At 38.5% G+C, this 21829-nt stretch overlaps 1 protein-coding gene across 1 annotated transcript in view; it reads left to right on the plus strand.

The window, feature by feature from the left end:
- Positions 1–21829, plus strand: part of cul3b (cullin 3b) — a 109898-nt gene that overhangs the window by 36421 nt on the left and 51648 nt on the right. Inside the window, exon 3 of the mRNA XM_072255463.1 lies at positions 2457–2570. Within this exon, the coding sequence (XP_072111564.1) occupies positions 2457–2570 (114 nt within the window). The remainder of the gene's footprint in view (positions 1–2456; positions 2571–21829) is intronic.

Below are 21829 nucleotides of genomic sequence, written 5' to 3' on the forward strand. Positions count from 1 at the left end.
ATGGGGGACAAAGAAATGGCAAAGGAACTTAACAAGTACTTTGCTTCAGTCTTTACTGTGGAAGGCAATAACTGTTTGCCAGCAGTCTGTGAGTGTCAGGAAGCAGGAGAGAGTGCCATTGCTATTACCAAGGGAAAAGTGCTAGGCAGACTCAAAGGGCTTAAGGTGGATAAGTCACCTGGACCAGATGAACTACGTCTCAGAGTCCTGAAAGAGGTTACTGAAGAGATAACGGATGCATTGGTCATGATATTTCAAGAATCACTTGATTCTGGCATGGTCCCTGAGGACTGGAAAATTACAAATGTTACTCCACTCTTTAAGAAGGGAGGAAGACAAAAGAGAGGAAGTTATAGTCCAGTTAGCCTAACCCACAAATTGCTCTAGTGTCTGTGCGAGGAGTGGCACCCCACACAGACTTCCAATCTGCGCCTTGTAAGGCTTGAAGATGCCTGACGCAGGCCCCTCATGGTCTGAGTCAACGTTCCCTTCCCTAGCCTAACCTCAGTTGTTGGGAAAGTGTTGGGCTCCATTATTAAGGACGAGGTTTTGGGGTACTTGGGGACTAATGATAAAATGTCAAAGTCAGCATGGTTTCTGTAAGTGGAAATCTTGTCTAACATCTGTTAGAATTCTTCAAAGAAGTAACAAGCAGGGTGACAAAGGAGAGGCAGTGAATGTCATTTACTTAGATTTTCAGAAGGCATTTGATAAGGTGCCTCACATGAGGATGCTTAACAAGATAAAATCCTATGATGTTATAAGAAATATACTGGCATGGATGGAGGAATGGCTGACAGGCAGGAGGCAGCGAGTGGAAATAAAGGGAGCCTTTTCTGGTTGGCTGCCAATGACTAGTGGTATTCCTCAGGGGTCAGTATTGAGACTGCTACTTTTCCATCATTTGTCAGTGATTTAGATAATGGAATTGATGGCTTCGTGGCAAAGTTTGCAGATGATACATAGATAGTTGGAGGGTTAGATAGTGCTGAGGAAGCAATGATATTGCAGCAGGACATGGACAAATTGGAAGAACGGGCAAAAAATGTGGCAGATTGAATGCAGTATAGGGAAACTAATGATATGCATTTTGGTAAGAGGACAATAGCGCAGACTACTATCTAAATTGGGGAGAAAATTCGAACACCAGAGGTGCAGAGGGACTTAGGAGTCCTTGTGCAAGTCTCTCTGAAGGTTAATTCACAGGTTGAGTCTGTGATAAAGGCAGCAAATGCAATGTTGACATTTATTTCATGAAGAATAGAGTATAAAAACATGGAGATAATGCTGAAGCTTCATAAGACATTAGTCAGGCTGCACTTGGAGTATTGTGAAGAGTTTTGGGCCCCTTATCTCAGAAGGGATGTGTCATTGGAGAGAATCCAGAGGAGGTCCAGAGGATGATTCTGGGAATGAAGAGGTTAACATATTTGGAGTGTTTGGCAGCTTTGGGCCTTTACTCACTGGAATTTAGAATTTTTTGGGATCTCTTTGAAACCTACTGGATGTTGAAAGGACTAGATAAGGTGGATGTGGAGAGAATGTTTCCTCTGCTGAGGGTATCCAGAACTAGAGGACACAGCCTCAAAATTGAGGGATGTTGTTTTAGAACAGAAGTAAGGAGGAATTTTTTTTAGCCAACCTGTAGAGTGCCCTGCCACAAACTGCAGTCCATGGGTATATTTAAAGTGGAAGCTGATAGATTCATGATTGGTTGGGGCATCAAGGGATATGATGAGAGGGCAGATATATGGGGTTCAGTGGGATCAGTGATCCCATTGAAATGGTGGAGAAGACTCAATGAACTGAATGGCCTAAATCTGCTATATCTAAAAGGTCTAAATCCATTGTGTTTCAATGTTGTAAAACAATAAAACATTAAAGCTTCCAAAGGGGAAGGGGCAGGGGGTGGGGGTGTGAATATTTTTTATAGGTGCTGTATCTAAGGCCCTGTACGAATCTGCTCCCATTTCCTAAGACTTGATTGTTCCTACTTTTATTTGTCCATTAACCAAACTGCAGTCCATTTCTGTACATTTCCTCCGGTTGCCTCTCACCACTTCCATAATAGAAACCAGTACTTTCCCTATCATGATGCTAATTTATAGAAATGTAAATACTTAAAATTTTAATAAACTTGGCAAACTGGGACCTTTATCTAGCCATGGTGTTTATGTTTTAAATATGACCAAGGCCAGCTGCTTCTGGTCTGGTTCTGTAACAGTAAAATGAAATGCTTCTTCTAAGCTGTGGCTCTCAGGTGATTTCTGCAGTAAATCTGGACTTTGCTGCAAAAAAATTCAACTCAGATTTATCACAAGAAACTTACTGTGATTTTTTTTTTAACCTTGTGTGCAATATGTAAATAAGAATTGATTTTCTTTTGGTTATTTTGCAGTAGTTTTATCAAATGAAACTTGCACAAAATGTGTACTGATTATGTGCTTCTTTTACAGGTACGAGAAGATGTGTTGAACTCATTAAACAACAACTTCTTGCAGACCTTAAATCAGGCATGGAATGACCATCAGACAGCAATGGTGATGATAAGAGACATCCTCATGTACATGGTACATATCCTTACTCATCCTTAATATAACATGTAACTTAAGATTTGGAAATGTTTGCCCTTTCATTAATCTTTTTAGGCTGTGATTCATATCACCCAAGGGAGTTCTAGTCATGATTATTGGCCTGCAAAACCTTACTAAAATCGATGTAGACAACAACCACAGGTCTATCTTCATCGATCACCTTTGTCACCACCTTTTTTTTTAAAAAAAAAAAAGTCAATCAAGTTAAGAAGACGTGACTTGCCCCTCATGGTGACTGTCCCTATTTAGGCTGTGATTTTCCAAATGCTCATCAATGCCGTCCCTAAGAATACTCTTCAGTAATCTCCCTACTACTAATCACTGGTCTATAGGTCCCAGGAATATCCCTATTTTCCCCCTTGAGTAATGGAATACATTAGTTACATGCTAGTCCTCTGAGATGTTGCTTGTGGTTGGAGTGGACACAAAGATATTGGTTAAGGCCCCAATAATCTCATCTCTAGCTTTACTCACTAACCTGGGATATCCCCCATCGGGCCATGGGGACTTAACGTTAGACCCAACATTACCTCCTTTATCTCAAAATGCCCTAGCAAAAGCAAAGCTATATACATCAAGAGCAAGAAGATAACTGGGGAGAGGATAGGACCACTCAAAGATGAAGGGGGGAACATTTGCTTGGATGCGGAGGGTGTGGGTGAGGTCCTTAGTATTTACCAAGGAGAAGGACGTGCAGGATAGGGAGATCATTGTTGAGTGTGTTGATATGCAAGGACATTTTGAGGTAAAGGAGATAGTCATGGGTGTCTTCAAGAGCATTAGGGTGGATAAGCCCCCAGGGCCTAATGGGATATACTACAGGTTATTGAGAGGGGCAAGGAAAGAGATTGTTGGGGCTTCAATTATTATCTGTGTGTCCACTTAGCCACAGGTGAGGTCCCAGAGTAGCTAAAGTTGTTCCATTGTTCAAGAAAGGAACCAGGGTTTATCTTGAAAACTGTAGACCGGAGAGTCTCATGTCAGTGGAAGGGAAGTTTCTGAAAAGAATTCTTAAGGATGGGACTTATGCGCATTTGGAAAACCATAGTCTAATTAGGGAGAGCCAGTGTGACTTTGTGTGGGACAAGTCGTGTCTTGGTAACTTAATTGAGATTTTTGACAAGGTGATGAAGGTAAAACCGTAGATGTTATCTGCATAGATTTTAGTCCAGCGTTCGATAAGGTCCTTCTTTAGAGACTCCTCTGGATGATTAAGATGCTTGGGACGCTTGGTGAATTGGTGTTTGGATTCAGAACTGGCATGCCCATAGAAGACAGAGGGTAGTGGTCTGAGGAACTTGTACTAACTAGAGGTCTGTGATAAGTGGCGTTCCGCTGGGATCTGTGCTGTTGTGATGTATCTTAATGACCTGGATGGAAATGTCGATGGGTGGGTTAGTAAGTTCGTAGATGATACGAAGATTGGTGGTGTGGATAGCGTAGAAGACTGGCAAAGAATATAGCAGATCAATTGCAGATATGTGTGGAGAAATGGCAGATGGAGTTTAACTAGCCAAATGTGAAGTATTGCAGCTTGGTAGATCAAATTCAGAGACTGTGCACTGTTATGGGCAAGATCCTTAATAGTATTGATGAGCAGAATGATCTTGGGCTTCAAGATCATTGCTCCCTGGCTACACAGGGTGTTTGGGTGGTTAAGAAGGCATTTATGGTGTTTTTACCTTTATTAGTTGAGGCACTGAGTTCAAAAGTCAGGAAGCTATACTGCAGCTTTTTAAAATCCTAGTTGGGCTGCACCTGGAGTATTGCATACAGTTCTGGTCGCCCCATTATTGAAAAGATGTTGAAGTTTTGGAGAGAGTTTTATCAGGATGTTGCTTGGATTAGAGAGCATGTGCTCTAATGAGAGTTTGAATAAACTTGAGTCGTTTTCTCTGGAGCACAGAGGCTGAGGGAGATCTAAGAGAGGCTTACAAGATTATGAGAACAAGATGTGAAGGTTACGTTTTTTTTTAAACAGTGTGGGTGCTTAGAATGCGCTGCCTGGGGTGGTGGTAAAGGCAGGATCGTTGGACTTTTAAGAGACATATAGGCAGACACATGAATGTGAGGAAAATGGAAGGATATAAAGGCAGAAGAGATTAGTTTAGGTAGCCATTTGATTACTAATTTAATTGGTTCAACACAACACTGTTGGCCAAAGGGTCTTCCTGTGCTGTATTGCTCTGTTCTATAAGATTCAAAATTCAAATTCAAGATCGAAACATGGTGAAATACACCATTTGCATTAACAACCAATACACCTGAGGTTGTGCTGGGGACAGCCAACAAAGTGCTGATCTATTCTCTCCATCCTTGTGGTCCTACCTCTCCGCAGTTATCCTCTTGTATGTTATCCTTTTGTATGTAGAGAACGCCTTGGAATTAATCCTCCTTGCTAGGGATTAATCCTACTTGCCAAGGGATTTTTATGAACTTCTGAGTGGAGCTGTGATATGGCACCTGATTGACAACTTCCAATTCTTCCCCCCCCCCCTCCGCCCACAACACCACTTGTATCTTAAAAATCAAAATCCTAGAACATTAGGCAACCATTCCTGTCCCCCTCTTAATCAACCCTCTGTTAAGGCCACAATTTCATAATTCCATGTGCTAATCCATGCTCTAAGTTCTTCAACCTTGCCCAAAATTCTCCTAATATTAAAATACAGAAATTTCAATTCATTCTTCCTATTTGTGTCTGTTACTTTGCTCCTGGCCATTCTTAACTGGCCATGACATCTACCTTCCTCTTAATCCCTCTGCTTTCTGACCTGGTGCTTTCATGAGTAATCAGTGCAGAAAGCCAGGTAATTGCAAAGGGTTCACAAACTTTTTCTTGCAGCTGTATGCAAGAAGGAATAAGTGAATACAAAATTCTAAAGAAGCACAAATCTTGTCTTGAATTTGTGTTACAGAAAATTACATCCATGGTTTTTTACAGCCGTCCTTTAACAGATGGACTGTGCATTGTAAACACCAAAACAATAAAACTTTGTTATCTAATTTAAGTACATCTGGTACAATTTATGCATTTTCACATCAACTTAAATTCTACATTGAAGATTGTTTAATGTTATTTCTTGAAGACAATTGTGTAAAGAGAACAAAATAATTATTAACTCTAGATCTGCTGCAGCACAAAAAAAGAAAGAACACAATCATAATAAAACACAATAAATATAAGTACATAAGATAACTTCGGTACATTGATTGTATGTCCATAAAGTGATGCTAAGCTATACTGACAGGAAATAAAGTAGTGGATTTTAGTGGGTGGAGATATTGATCACTCTTACTACGAGAAAGCAACTGTTTTTGAGTCCAGTGGTTCTGACCTGGATGCTATGTAGCCTCCTCCCTGATGGGGGTGGGACATGCATGAGCAGGGTGGGTGGGATCCTTCATGATGTTACTAGCCCTTTTCTAGCACTTTCTGTATAAATTTTCTTAGAGGGTAGGCTGGTGTCAGTGATGTGTTGAGCAATTTTGACTGTCTGTTGTCTGCTGCAGTGCAGTTTCCATACCAAGCAGTGATACAGCTTATTGGGATGCTCTCCACTGCACATCTTTAGAATGACATGAGTATGGATGTGCAAAGTACAGCTTTCTTCAAGCTCCTGGGAAAGAAGAGGTGTGAGTGAGTTTTCTTGACTGTAGGATGTCTTCTGAGACTGAGAGGTTGTGTGTGATGTGTACTCCCAAGAGTTTGAAGTTGCTTGCAGTTTCCACTGCTCTGCTGCCATTGTAAGGGGAGTGTGAGTGGTGCGAGTTCTTAAGTCGATAACCATGTCCTCTGTCTTTTTGACAAAGAAAAGGAAGAGGTTATTTCCCTGGCACAATGCGTCAAGCTCCTCCAGCTCTCTCTGTAAGCTGCCTCATCCTTGGTGATGAGCCACATCGCTGTCATACTGTCGGCTAGTGATGTAATTGCTCAGGAGTTTGGCCGTGCAGTCATGTGTCAGTAGAGTGAACAGCAATCCGGTCAACCTACAGCTCAGCACCCATGTTGAGGATGATGGGGAGGGAGGAGCAGTTGTGCATCCTGACTGAGGTTTGTTCACTAAGAAGTCCAACGCCCATTTTGCACAGTGGTTTATTTAGACCGAGCAGTAGGAGCTTGTTCACTAAGGTCTGTAGGACAATAGCGTTCAATGCCAAACTGAAATCCAAAAACAGCATCCTGATGTAAGTGTCCTTGTTTTCTAGGTGTATCAGGACCAGTTGCATGACAAATGCTATGGCATCTGTCGTAAAGTGGTTCTGTCGGTAAGCACATTGGTGAGGGTCTTGTGTGGCAGGATTAGAGTTTTTCAAATGTGCCTTTATCAGCCATTCAAAGTACTTCATAATGATTGGTGTCAGTGCCACTATGTGGGAGTCATTTAGTTCTGAAGGTGTACGGACAGTAGCCCAGTAGCCTGGATGAGTAAAGTGTTGAAGATGTCCATGAAGTGTCAGTGAGCTCGTGTGCACAATCCCTGAATACTCGGCCTTGGATGTTGTCTGGCCCAGCTCCCTTACGGGGATTGACTCTCTGCAGAGTCCTTCTCACTGCTGCTGTTAGAGACAGTGGCTGCTGTCCTTGGAGTGGGATAGCTTTTGTGGCTGATGTGCTGCATGCCTAGAAACATGTATAAAAGTTGTTTAGAGCATCGGGGAGGGAGGCTTCACTGCTATAGTCAATGCTGTTTTTCCTTGCATCGTCAGTAATGCCCTTGATGCCCAACCACACATGCCAGGGATTGTAGGCAGTCTTTGCTCTCTTGATGCCTAAGAAGCGGTTTCTTCTAGCTGTTCTGTTACCAGGCTTGAAGGCAACATCCCAGGCTTTCAGTAGGAAGTGCACTTCTGCATTTAGCCAGTGCTTGTTGGGCCGTGAGATGACAGTTCTTGAGGTATCACCATCGTCGAAACACTTACTGATGTAGCTGATGACAGATGACGCAGATTCCTTGGTCTGTGTCTACTCCATTTGTGGCGGCCTCCTTGAAGTATAGAGATTATCTTATTAGGCCCTGATGGTTCTCTTGACTAGTTTTCCTATTTTCAGTGTGCTGGGATTAACATGGAGATTTGGTCAGACAGGCCAATATGAGGACCAAAAATGAGGACAGTTAATTAATGAAATGTTCAGTACTATGCGAAAGTCTTGGGCACCCTAGGTTTTTAATATGGTTTCAGATGGAATGGCCTCCAAAGCCCTGATTGCAACCTCATTGAGGCCGTCAGAGATTACCCAGAGAGAGAGGAGCGAGACAGCCAAAGTCTACAGAACTGTGGCAAAAACAGTATACCGAAGAGAATGATGTAGCTTTAAAGGCAAAGGGCAGTCACACCAAATATTAATTTGATTTTTTTCTGTTTATTGCTATTTATGGTAACATTTTTTACATGTTCTTATATTTGGGCTAATGTTGATAATACAACCGTTTGTAGAAAAATAGTGGAGTTTTTAAGGATTATGTTTGGAGGCTGCATTTTTAAATCAATAAGCAAGTAGCATAGATTGAGAAGGGAAATGGTCTCTATCATCTCAACATGTTTTTTTGAGGAGCAAAACATAAATAGTGAAACACACATTTTCAGACTGATAGTATGGTGTTTGTTTAATTCTACACTGACCAGTCTGATTATGCCTAAAATTAATGACAACTGTTTAGTAACTTTTTACGAAAAGTAAGCTTTTTTTTAATTAAACATGCATGTAATCTGTTTCTGCACAAGGCATGGTGACCCATAGATCTTAACTTCCTTGTTGTCCACCATAATCAATTTTGCCGGGTTAAATATGGTGGAATATAATGTATTGGTAGAGTTGAATGCTGCAATGTCCAATACATAGAGATGAAATTTATCAATTTCTTTTGAAAGTTGCTCTGAATTATAAACAATCTTAAAAGGAGTCTGTACTTAACTTTGATCAAACTTGCCAAGACATATTTCTGTTTTCACAGCAGTGGCAGGTATCAGTCTAAGCTTGTCATACTGTAATTATACTTGATATAATAGATTAAAAGGTTAGAAAAGTATAACAATAAACTAGTAATTTGAGCAGAATGTGAACATAAGAATTCATAAATATGGTGAAGCTAGAACATATGACTTGAAAATTGGACGTTACTACATTGGTATGTCCTGGCCCTGTTACACAGTGCCTTTCACTGTTTCACTTGAAGTGTGCATTTGGTCTTGATTTCTCCTTGGGTAGTATCAAAGAAGATAGAGTTGTATGAAAGTTTTTTTAAAAAAATTATGGATAATTGCTGAGTGATGTACCAGCAATATGACATTAAAATCTAGAACTTGCCAAGTTATGCAAGGAAAATCCTTTCCTTCTCTCAAATATCTTTCTGTTAACTTCTATCTGAAAGTATTTCCTGCTTTTCTTGCCTAGTAAACTTCTGGTTTATGAATTAAATTATACTTGGTTAGACTCTACCAATGGATCTGATATTTTCTACAGCTAAGTTTGTAAACTTCTGACCTGCCCGTAGCCTGCTTATGAGTATGTCAATATACCGGACTTTGGCGGAAGAAAATATCCCCACCCTGCTTTGTCTTCTATGTGACATGTTAAGATAGTCACAGTGCAAGTACTGCACTTTCAGCCAAATTGCTGCCACCTCCATAGTGTAGAGGGACAGTAAGATCAGCCTTCTTATCTGGACTAAGTGAGGCTGAGCAGTTTGTGACACTGAAGAGCAGGCCAGGTCCAGCAATCTGGCCCATAATAGATTCAGGTGAAAGAAGAAGATGTTGTTACTTGTGTGATTTGTCTACCCTTTCATTTGGGAGTGCACTAACTGCCAGAACTTTTGTCTTTATGGTGGGTAAAGTTCATTCCAGATAGCAATGTGGTGAAATACCTTTAGATGCATTTTTGTACTTAATTTTAACATTTAATCTATTCCAAAATTTTCACTAGCAATATTCAATTCTGCAAATCAATTAAGAATCTGAAAATGATTTTAGTAATCTCCAGCACATTACCCCGCAAAAATTAATTTCTTCTGCCTCCAATTTCCTTCTTTCAGTCAAATTTCATAGCATTCTCCTTTAAAATCTATCATTGCTAATCATTTCAAAGACTAATTGAGATAGTGAGCTCTGCATTCATTTAAATCTCCTGAATTCACTTTTATTTGTAAATTTAAGAATTTTTAAACAAATACAGAGATGGGAAAGATGGGGCAGAAAAAGAACAGATGAAGTCTCCCCTAATGGAATGATGAATGACACACGTTATATTGTTGGTCAATGTCATGAAACAGTATAGAAACAAAGGATGGATTCAGGGATATTAGAAATGATTGTATCAGAGTAGCAGGATATGAGGGAATGATGAAATATCTGGCATGCAGCTAGAGTACCATAGCTCAGGAATCTAAAGCAAAAGGGGGTTCACCTGGAGTAGACAGCTGCATATTACTTTCTCAATTCCTGCTGCTGTTTATCTTAAAAGATCCACTTTAGTGAAAAGTGCTTGGACTTTGCTTTTTGGGGCTTTCCAGTCACCCATCAATTGATTTATGGTGTTTAACAACCTGAAATTCTTTCTCAATCTTTTTATTAATTTCAGAATACAGAAACAAAACATAGCAATAATACAGATAATAGGAGATACATTGTTACACTTAAAAAAAAGTAATTGCAAAACCAAATAGTGGAAATTAATAAAGCTCCCATACATGTAGAACTAATCACGGATAATACAAAGCAAAAAAAAAAGGAAAGAAAAGAAAAAGAAAAAAAAAACAAAAAAAAACCATCCCCAAAGAAAAAAAATTAATCAACTAAACTAAAAGACTTGGGCAAAACTAACAACTTGAAAATGGAAAAGAAGAAAACCTCAGTGTCGACGACTCCATTCCCCTCCAACAACAGTACAGAGAAATAAAACAAGTTTGGAAATGATCAAATTACATCAAATGAAAATGCTGAATAAATGGCCTCCAAGTTTTTTCAAACTTAATAGAAGGGTCATAAACTGCACTTCTAATTTTCTCCAAATTCAAACACACCATAGTTTGTGAAAACCAATGAAATACAGTAGGAGGGTTGATCTCTTTCCAATTCAACAAAATGGACCTTCTAGCTATTAAAGTAAGAAATGCAATCATCCTTCGTGATAAAGAGGTTAAATTATTTAAGTCTATCATTGGTAGTCCAAAGATAGCAGTAATTGGATGAGGTTGTAAGTCTATATTTAGGACCGTTGAAATAATATCAAAAATATCTTTCCAATATTTCTCCAACAAGGGACATGACTAAAGCATGTGGATTAGAGAAGCAATCTCAGAATGGCATCTGTCACGTATTGGATTAATATAAGAGTAATAACGAGATAGTTTATCTTTGGACATATGAGCCCTGTGGACTACTTTAAACTGTATCAACCTATGCTTAGCACATACAGAGGATGAATTCACCAACTGAAGAATTTTTTCCCATTTTTCAGTCGGTATATTAATCTCAAGTTCTCTTTCCCAGTCAGCTTTAATTTTATTAGAGGCATCAGGACATAGATTCATAATTATATTATATATAATTGCTATTACACCTTTCTGAGAAAGATTTAAATCTAAGATTTTTTCCAAAGTGTCCATTGGATATGGGTGTGGAAAATTAGGAGAGACAGTAATTTAAAAAGTTTCTAATCTGTAGATATCTAAAAAAGTGAGATCTGGGTAAATTATATTTATTAGAGAGTTGATCAAAAGACATAAAACAGTTATCCAAGAATAAATCGCGAAAAGATATTATACCTTTGGTTTTCCAATCAAAGTAAGCTTGATCCATCGTGGAAGGCTGAAAAAGAAAATTTGGTATAATGGGACTTGCTAGAATAAGTTGATTAAACCCAAAAAATCTTCGGAATTGAAACCATATACGTAAAGTATGCTTGACTATTGGGTTGTTCATTTGTTTATATGATTTAAAAGAAGTAAAAGGAAGTAAAGTTCCTAAAACCGAACCCAAGGAAAACCCTTGTAATGAATTAGATTCAAGATTTACCCAATGAGGGTTTAAGGATGAGTCCAAATCTTGTAGCCAAAATTTTAAATATCGAATATTAATTGCCCAATAATAGAATCTAAAATTTGGGAGGGCGAGCCCCCCCTCCTTTTTAGATTTCTGTAGATATCTTTTACCTAACCTAGGATTCTGCCAGATATATGAGGAAATTTTTGAATCTACGTTATCAAAAAAAGATTTCAGGATAAAAATTGGAACCGATTGGAATATATACAAAAATTTGGGCAAAATGATCATCTTAATAGTATTAATCCGACCAATCAAAGACAAAGAGATTGGGGACCATTTGGTAAATAAAAGTTTAATCTGATCAATTAAAGGTAAAAAAATTAGCTTTAAATAAATCTTTGTTTTTTCGTAATTGTTATCCCTAAATATATAAATGAATCAGTAACCAATTTGAATGGTAAACGTCCATAAATAGGTACATGCTTATTTAAAGGGAATAATTCACTCTTACTAAGATTCAATTTGTAACCAGAGAAGTTACTAAATTGAGCTAACAGATCTAAGATAGCAGGAATTGACTTCTCCGGGTTAGAGATATATAACAACAAATCATCTGCATATAATGATAATATATGTATTTCGTTTCCACGGGTAATACCAACAATATTTGGCGAGTCACGAATAGCAATTGCTAAAGGTTCAAGAGCAATATTAAATAGTAAAGGACTAAGAGGGCAACCTTGCCTAGTACCACGAAAAAGACGAAAAAAAGGAGATCTATAATTATTTGTACAAACTGAGGCTACCGGGGAGTAATATAACAATTTAATCCAAGATATAAATGTCAAATTAAAATTAAATTTCTCAAGAACATTAAATAAATAAGGCCATTCAACTCTGTCAAAGGCTTTCTCAGCATCTAATGAGATAATACATTCCGGGGTAGTAAATGAGGGGGTGTAAACAATATTCATTAACCTCCTAATATTAAAGGATGAATAGCGATTTTTAATAAATCTGGTTTGATCCATGGAAATAATTTGAGGTAACACCTTCTCCAGTCTAGTAGCTAGAATTTTTGAAAAAATTTTTGAATCTACATTCAGAAGAGATATCGGTCTGTATGATGCACAATCCGTAGGATCTTTATTCTTTTTAAGAATTAAGGAAATAGAGGCTTCATAAAACGATTGTGGTAATTTACCTAAACTAATTGCTTCCTTAAATATTCTAGACAACTTAGAAGAAAGAATGGAGGAAAAAAATTTTTTAAATTCCACTGTAAACCCATTGGGACCGGGTGCTTTACCGGAATTCAATGATGAGATTGCAGTTATTATTTCTTCCTCTGAAATGGAAGTTTCTAATGATAGGCAATCTTCGGGAGATAGTTTCGGAAAACTCAATTTACTTAAAAAATCATGCATGAAATTAGAATCATGAGGAAAATCAGAGTGATATAAAGAGGTATAAAATTCTTGAAAGGTTTGGTTTATCCTAACATGATCAACTGTGAAAGTATCATCCTGTTTGCGGATCTTAGTAATTTGACATTTAACCGAATCAAATTTCAATTGGTTAGCCAGTAATTTACCCGATTTATCACTATGAATATAAAAATCACTTCTAGTTCTCATTAATTGATTTTCGATTGAGGATGTTAATAATAAGCTATGTTCCAGTTGGAGTTCAACTCTGTGTTTGTACAGCTCCTTACTGGGAGAAATGGCATATTTTTTATCGACTTCTTTAATTTTATCAACCAACAGAAGTATTTCATTGTTAATACGTCTTTTCAAACCAGCCGAATAGGAAATAATCTGACCACGGATATAAGCTTTAAAGGCGTCCCAAACAGTTCCGTTGGAAACTTCTTCCGTAGTATTAGTTGAAAAGAAGAAATCAATCTGCTCCTTTATAAATTTGACAAAGTCCTGATCTTGAAGCAAAATAGGGTTAAATCGCCATTGTCTGGTAGTACAAAAGGTATCCATTAACTTGATGGAAAGTTTCAATGGAGCATAATCTGAAATAGCAATAATGTCATAATTACAATCAACTACATACGGAATCAAACGAGAGTCAATCAGGAAATAATCAATTCGGGAAAAAGAACGATGTACATGTGAAAAAAAGGAGAATTCCTTATCATTTGGATGTAGAAATCTCCAAATTTCTGAAATGCCATCATCCAACATAAAAGAATTAATAATAGTAGCCGACTTATTCGGTAAAGCCGGACTACTTATGGATCTATCCAACATGGGATTCAAACATAAATTAAAATCACCGCCCATTATCAACATATACTCGTTTAAATTAGGAAAGGAAGTGAGTAAGTGTTTAAAGAATTCAGGATAATCCACATTCGGAGCGTAAACATTAACCATAGCGACCTTTTTATTAAAAAGTACCCCCGTAATTAACAGAAATCTGCCATTAGGATCTGAAATAATGTCTTGATGAATAAATGTAATTGAGGGATCAATAAGAATTGAAACGCCTTTAATTTTGGCTTGAGCATTTGAATGGTATTGTTCTTTCCAAAACTTAAAGAAGCGTTGACTGTCCTCTTTCCTTACATGAGTCTCTTGAGCAAAGATAATATGAGCATTCAGTCTTTGGAATATTTTGAAAATCATTTTCCGTTTTATTGGATGGTTTAAACCATTTGTATCCCAAGAGACAAAATTAATAGAATGAGCCATAACTAAAAATTAACCCTTTGGTAAGTAAGGGGTTAACCATAATGTGAGCTCATGAAATCGGAAGAGGAATACATGATTAGAGAGGAACCGGAAATCTCGACACTGGGGACAACTTTGTAGTTCTGAATCAGCCCAATAGAAAAAATTAAAAAAGAAAAAGAGAACCCCCTCCCCCAACCCCAAGTAGAAACCCGAACTAAGCCAGAAAAGGCTGAAGAAAGCACTAACTAATACTAACTTTAACCCCATTTCTGCAGGGGGCAACTCCAAAAATATATGTTATATAAGTGACCTCCCGAAGACTAATATATGTGAAAAATAAACAGTATTGTAAATTAGTCTCCATAGTAAAAATTACTAAAATATATGAAATAAAAAAAACAGTATCAATGCATATAATTAGTTAATTATAAGCGAGTAAATAAAAAATCGCTTCCAAAATAAGAAAAATGGATTATGGGAAGAAGAAGCATAAGAACATGGCGTCCCGAAAAAAAAACAGATTATAGAAAAAGAAAGACAAGTCGCCGTTTTAATTATGCGAAAATCAAAAATAGGAAACATATAACTACAAATGACCGTCGGATCGGATCATTAGTAATAACGAAAAAGGATAAGTTAAAACAAAAGGTTAACTAAGGGAAAATGATGTTATTCACAGAAGATAAATATTCTATATAAATTATAGAATAATCACTATAGTAATAAACAAAGAACAAAAATCTTAGACTTATAAAAAACCTTCATTGCACAGTAGTAGAAGGTTTATTTTGAAGAAAAAAACCAGAGAGAAAAAAAAATTGGTGCTGGAAGCACCAGACACAGATTAAGAGAGGGTGTCTGTATCAGATGGGAAATTATCATCCAAAAAGCTTCGAGCGGCAGTTGTAGAATGGAAGACACTATGAGTTCCATCGGGAGGAGAGATTCTGAGTCGTGCAGGGTACAGTAGTGCCGGTTTGAGATTTTTTTGATAGCATTCTGACAAAGGTTTAAAAGTCAGTCGTTCCTTCATCACTTCAGGACTGTAGTCTTGAACTATCCTGAAGAAATGCTGACAATACTTGATCATCCCTTGTCGACGAGCGATCTGGAGAAGTTGTTCTTTAACATTAACATAATGGAAACGAAGAATAACTGGTCTGGGTTTGGAAACAGCCGCTGCCGACTTTACCCACGGTATACGATGGGTGCGGTCGAGTAATGGAGGATCGTTGGGAAAAACTGAACCGAACGAATCCTTTAAAAGTTGAGCAAAGAATATTACAGGATCTCCAACCTCAACGTCCTCGGGTAAGCCAATTAAACGTAAATTTTGTCTTCTCGATCGATTCTCAAGATCAATAACTTTGGATTTAAGTTGTTGGAGCTGTTTAGTAGTCGAAGCTAGATTCTTCTCTAAGATCTCAACTTTTGTATCTGTCTTCTGAGATTTAGTATCCAGCTCAGAAATTTTTGCATCGTGTTTTTGAACATCAGAATTCAGGGATTTCAAAGATTCTGTGATTGATTTTAAATCTTCATTGAGGCTTTGACGATGTTGTTCAAATTGAGCAGTTAAACTTTCAGATAATTTTATCCGATGCTGCTCAAACATTTCCTCCAAACACTTCACCATAACTTCGTAAGTTAATTCCGTTGGCTTAGAGTCACCTTTCTTCTTTCCTCCATTCCCATCAGCGTCTTTCCCATCTTTGGTTTTAGATCTCGTACTCATTTCTTTAAGCTCAAAAGTTGCAATTGACAAAAGGAAGTCAATTAATCAGTAATTCAGAGAGATAAAGTAAGTCTTCTGGTGTACTTAAAGTTGATTAAATCAAGGAGATCATAGGTTAAAAAGGATAACGGGAATGGAGCGAAGCCAGAGAGACGACCTCACTCCATGAGCGCTCCCTGCAGAATCCAACAACCTGAAATTCAAAGCTGAGGTTAATGTCTTATGTACAGTTGCAAGAAAAATTTAGTGAATCCTTTGCAATTACCCGGTTTTCTGCAATAATTGTTCAAATGTGGTCTAAGTCACAATAATAGACACACAATTTGCCTAAACTAATGAGACAAACAATTGTACTTTTCATGTCTTTATTGAACACATTGTTTAATCATTCACAGTCCAGGCTGGAAAAAGTATGTGAATCTGTGTATTTAATAACTTGTATAATCTCCTCTAGCAACCATAACCTCCACCAAATATTTCTTGTAGCTGCTGATCAGACTTGTACAACGGCAAGAAGGAATTGAGACCATTCCTGCATGCAAAACTATTTCAGTCCATCAATATTGCTGAATAGCTCTCCAAGTAATGCCGCAGCATCTCAGTTGGGTTAAGGTCTGGCCTGTGACTTGGCCTTTCCAAACTATGAATTTTCTTCTTTTTAAACCATTCTGTTGTTGATTTAGTCTTGTGTTTTGGGTCATTGTTTTGTTGCATCATCCAATTTCTATTAAGCTTCAAATGAAGGGTAATTTTGAAGGTATGAGACGTGAATTAGCTAAGATAAACTGGCAAATGACACTTAAAGGGTTGACGGTGGATATGCAATGGCAAGCATTTAAAGATCGCATGGATGAACTACAACAATTGTTCATCCCAGTTTGGCAAAAGAATAAATCAAGGAAGGTAGTGCATCCTGACAAGGGAAATTAGGGATAGTATCAATTCCAAACAAGAAGCATACAAATTAGCCAGAAAAAGTGGCTCACCTGAGGACTGGGAGAAATTCAGAGTTCAGCAGAGGAGGACAAAGGGCTTAATTAGGAAGGGGAAAAAAGATTATGAGAAAAACTGGCAGGGAACATAAAAACTGACTGTAAAAGCTTTTATAGATATGTGAAAAGAAAAAGATTGGTGAAGACAAATGTAGGTCCCCTACAGACAGAAACAGGTGAATTGATTATGAGGAGCAAGGACATGGCAGACCAATTGAATAATTACTTTGGTTCTGTCTTCACTAAGGAGGACATAAATAATCTTCCAGAAATAGTGACATGGAGGAACTGAGGGAAATACATGTTAGTAGGGAAGTGGTGTTAGGTAAATTGAAGGGATTAAGGGCAGATAAATCCCCAGGCCAGATGGTCTGCATCCCAGAGTTCTTAAGGAAGTAGCCCAAGAAATAGTGGATGCATTAGTGATAATTTTTCAAAACTCTTTAGATTCTGAACTAGTTCCTGAGGATTGGCGGGTGGCTAATGTAACCCCACTTTTTAAAAAAGGAGGGAGAGAGAAACCAGGGAATTATAGACCGGTTAGCCTAACATCGGTGGTGGGGAAAGTGCTAGAGTCAGTTATCAAAGATGTGATAACAGCACATTTGGAAAGTGGTGAAATCATCGGACAAAGTCAGCATGGATTTGTGAAAGGAAAATCATGTCTGACGAATCTCATAGAATTTTTTGAGGATGTAACTAGTAGAGTGGGTAGGGGAGAACCAGTGGATGTGGTATATTTGGATTTTCAAAAGGCTTTTGACAAGGTCCCACACAGGAGATTAGTGTGCAAACTTAAAGCACACGGTATTGGGGGTAAGGTATTGATGTGGATAGAGAATTGGTTGGCATACTGGAAGAAAAGAGTGGGAATAAACGGGACCTTTTCAGAATGGCAGGCAGTGACTAGTGGGGTACTGCAAGGCTCAGTGCTGGGACCCCAGTTGTTTACAATATATATTAATGACTTGGATGGGGGAATTAAATGCAGCATCTCCAAGTTTGCAGATGACACGAAGCTGGGTGGCAGTGTTAGCTGTGAGGAGGATGCTAAGAGGATGCAAGGTGACTTGGATAGGTTAGGTGAGTGGGCAAATTCATGGCAGATGCAATTTAATGTGGATAAATGTGAAGTTATCAACTTTGGTGGCAAAAACAGGAAAACAGATTATTGTCTGAATGGTGGCCGATTAGGAAAAGGGGAGGTGCAATGAGACTGGGTGTCATTATACACCAGTCATTGAAAGTGGGCATGCAGGTACAGCAGGTGGTGAAAAAAAGCGAATGGTATGCTGGCATTTATAGCAAGAGGATTCGAGTACAGGAGCAGGGAGGTACTACTGCAGTTGTATAAGGCCTTGGTGAGACCACATCTGGAGTATTGTGTGCAGTTTTGGTCCCCTAATCTGAGGAAAGACATCCTTGCCATAGAGGGAGTACAAAGAAGGTTCACCAGATTGATTCCTGGGATGGCAGGACTTTCATATGATGAAAGACTGGATGAACTAGGCTTATATTCGTTGGAATTTAGAAGATTGAGGGGGGATCTGATTGAAACGTATAAAATCCTAAAGGGATTGGACAGGCCAGATGCAGGAAGATTGTTCCCGATGTTGGGGAAGTCCAGAACGAGGGGTCACAGTTTGAGGATAAAGAGGAAGCCTTTTAGGACCGAGATTAGGAAAAACTTCATCACACAGAGAGTGGTGAATCTGTGGAATTCTGTGCCACAGGAAACAGTTGAGGCCAGTCCATTGGCTATATTTAAGAGGGAGTTAGATATGGCCCTTGTGACTAAAGGGATCAGGGGGTATGGAGGGAAGGCTGGTACAGGGTTCTGAGTTGGATGATCAGCCATGATCATACTGAATGGCGGTGCAGGCTCGAAGGGCCGAATGGCCTACTGCACCTATTTTCTATGTTTCTAAGATGGACTGCTAACCTGTAAAATATCTTGACACAACTTTGAATTCACTCTTCCTTCAATAACTGCAGTCTGTATAAGTCTGAGGCAGCAAAGCAATCCCAAACTATGATGCTTCTTCGACCATGCTTCACAGTTGGGATGAAGGTTTTGTGATGGTGTGCAGTGTCCTTTTTTTTTTCCCAAACATAGTGTGCATTTCTGCCAGAAAGTTCAACTTTTCTATCATATGTGCACAGAACGTTGTCCCAGAAGCGTTGTGGAACATCCAGGTGGTCTGTTGCTAACTTGAGACGTGCAGCAATGTTGTTTTGGAGAGCAGTGGTTTCCTCCATTATGTTCTTCCATGTACACCATTCTTGTTCAGTGTTTTTCTTATAGTTGGCACGAGAACAGAGACTTCAGCAAGTTCTAGAGATTTCTGCAAGTCGTTTGTTGTTGCCCTTGGGTTCTTTTTCACCTCCTTTAGCATTCCTTGCATGCTGTGCTCTTGGTGTGATCTTTGCAGGATGCCCACTCATAAGGAGAGTAGCATCAATACTGAATTTCCTTCATTTGTAGACAATTTCTCTTACTGTGAACTCATGATCAATTGAGTATTTAGAAATATTTTTGTGGCATTTTCCAGCTTCACACATCTTTACAGTTTTTCTAAAGGTTCTTTGAAAGTTGTCTTGGTTGAGGCATGGTGCTCATAAACAGATCTTTTTGGAGAAGAGCAGACTGTCAGTGACCTGACTCTGTGTCTTTTTTTATATAGGGCAGGGCACCTCTACAACCCACACTTCTAATCTCATTTCATTGATTGGAACACCTGACTCCAGATAGCTTTTGTAGAAGGTATTACCTCAGAGGTTCACATACCTGAACCTGAACAGTGATTCTTTAAATGGTGTACTCAGTTTGATGAGAACTGTAACAATTGTTTGTATGTTATTAGGTTAGGCAGATTGTTTGTGTCTATTATTGTGACTTGGGTGAAGATCAGACCACATTTCATGAGTATTTAATGCAAAGAGCAAGTTAATTGCAAAGAGTTTACAAACTTTATGTTGCAAATGTATAAGTACATGTATGTGCAGTACAATGAAAAACTAACTTGCAGCAGCTTCGCAGGTGCATATCATCATATAAGCACCATTCACTGGGGAGAAAACAAGCATGAATTACACAGCATTTGACTCAAGGTTTAACTAGCAGAATTATTTCAACGTGCAAGGAAAATCCTTCCCTGGCTATGTTAGTAATTTATTTGGAATGCTTATATGCATTTGCTTTACCACATATCATAGAAGACTTAATATATTTCAGTTAGCGTCAGTTAAAAATTTATTACCTGTTTTTGAAGACCAATCTTTTCTGCAAAGTTTATGCTAATTATGCTGTCATTAGCCAGAGGCATTGTACAATAATAAGAACACATGTTCTTGAAAATGACCTCAGAGTGGGTTTTTACTTCTCCTCAAGACTGGTGGCTCTGACCAGCAGGATGTTGCAGGGGTCAGTGCTGTGTCCACCTTTATATTAATGATTTGAGTATGTGGGTGGCATAATTAGTAAGCTTTCTGGTGACACTAAAATTGTCTTGATTAACTGCACCATTGGGCTGAGGAATGGCAGATGGAGTTTAATTCAGATAACTCTGAGGTATTAGATTTTGGTAAGGCAAACCAGAGTTAGGACTTGCACAGCAAGTTGTAAGACCCTGGGGAGTTTTGTATAACAGTAATTTAAGAGTGAAAGTACACAGTTCTTTGAAAGTGGTGACTGAGAAGAGGTGGCCATATCTCCTATATGGAAACATTGGTAGTACTTGTATGGAAAAAGGGTGATACATACATGGAATGAGCCATCGGGGAAGTGGTTGAGGTAGGTACAATTATAACATTTTAAAATATTTGAACAGGTATGTGGATAGGAACGGTTTAGAGGGATAAGGACCAAAAACAGGTAAATGGTAATATGAAGGGTCTTGACCTGAAATGTTGACTGTACTCTTTTCCATAGATGCTGCCTGGCCTGCTGAGTTCCTCCAGCAGTTTGTGTGTGTTGCCTGTTTTTCCAGCATCTGCAGATTTTCTTTTGTTTGTAAATGGGAATATCTTGGTTGAGCAATATGGTTGGCAGGGATGAGGTGGGCTGAAGGGACTATTCTCCGTGGGACTCTAGGCTCTGATTTTCAATACCTCTGGTTGGATCCAGCCAGCTATTGAATCGGAATCAAGAAGTGGCAAAACCTCACATTGGGTTCAACTTCTCTCCCTTTACTCCTTCCCATAGATACTGATACTATTTTATTTGCTTTCAAAAGATTCTTGCCTTTATCTCCATTTCACCCGTATTGTTGTCAAAGCTCCGCTCCTGCTCTGTTCATCACCTTGCACTTTATTTTTTAATGCCATCCTATTGTTTAAGTTGCTCATGAGCATCATGCATTAATTTTTTCTCAACACCCTTTGATTTATTTCTGCTTTTTCCCTCTAATTGCCAACTTAATTTATTTTCAAAGCATCCATGTTAAGTTCTTTGCATGTTGACTACAAACAGAAATATTTCCCTGATGTTTACGGTTTCCTCAATGTTTCCCCTAGGTAGAATTACTTCATTAAGTAAAACAATCTTCTTTTTAAGTCTTATTTCATACAAGTACTCAATATTGGCGCATGTTAATGTTAACTCTCGATAGCTCAGGGTGTCAAGAGTTCAATTATGATGTCGTCTGTAAAGAGTTTGTACGTTCCTCCTCCCGAGTGTGTGCATGGGTTTCCTCTGGGTGCTCTGGTTTCCTCCCACTTTCCAAAGACATCCTGGTTAGTAGGTTAATTGGTCATTGTAAATTGTCCTGTGATTTAGGCTAGCGTTGAAAGCAGTAGATTACTGGGCGGCACGGTTCTTTGGGCCAGCAG

Source organism: Mobula birostris, chromosome 4, assembly GCF_030028105.1.
Source record: "Mobula birostris isolate sMobBir1 chromosome 4, sMobBir1.hap1, whole genome shotgun sequence".
Lineage (NCBI taxonomy): Eukaryota > Metazoa > Chordata > Chondrichthyes > Myliobatiformes > Myliobatidae > Mobula > Mobula birostris.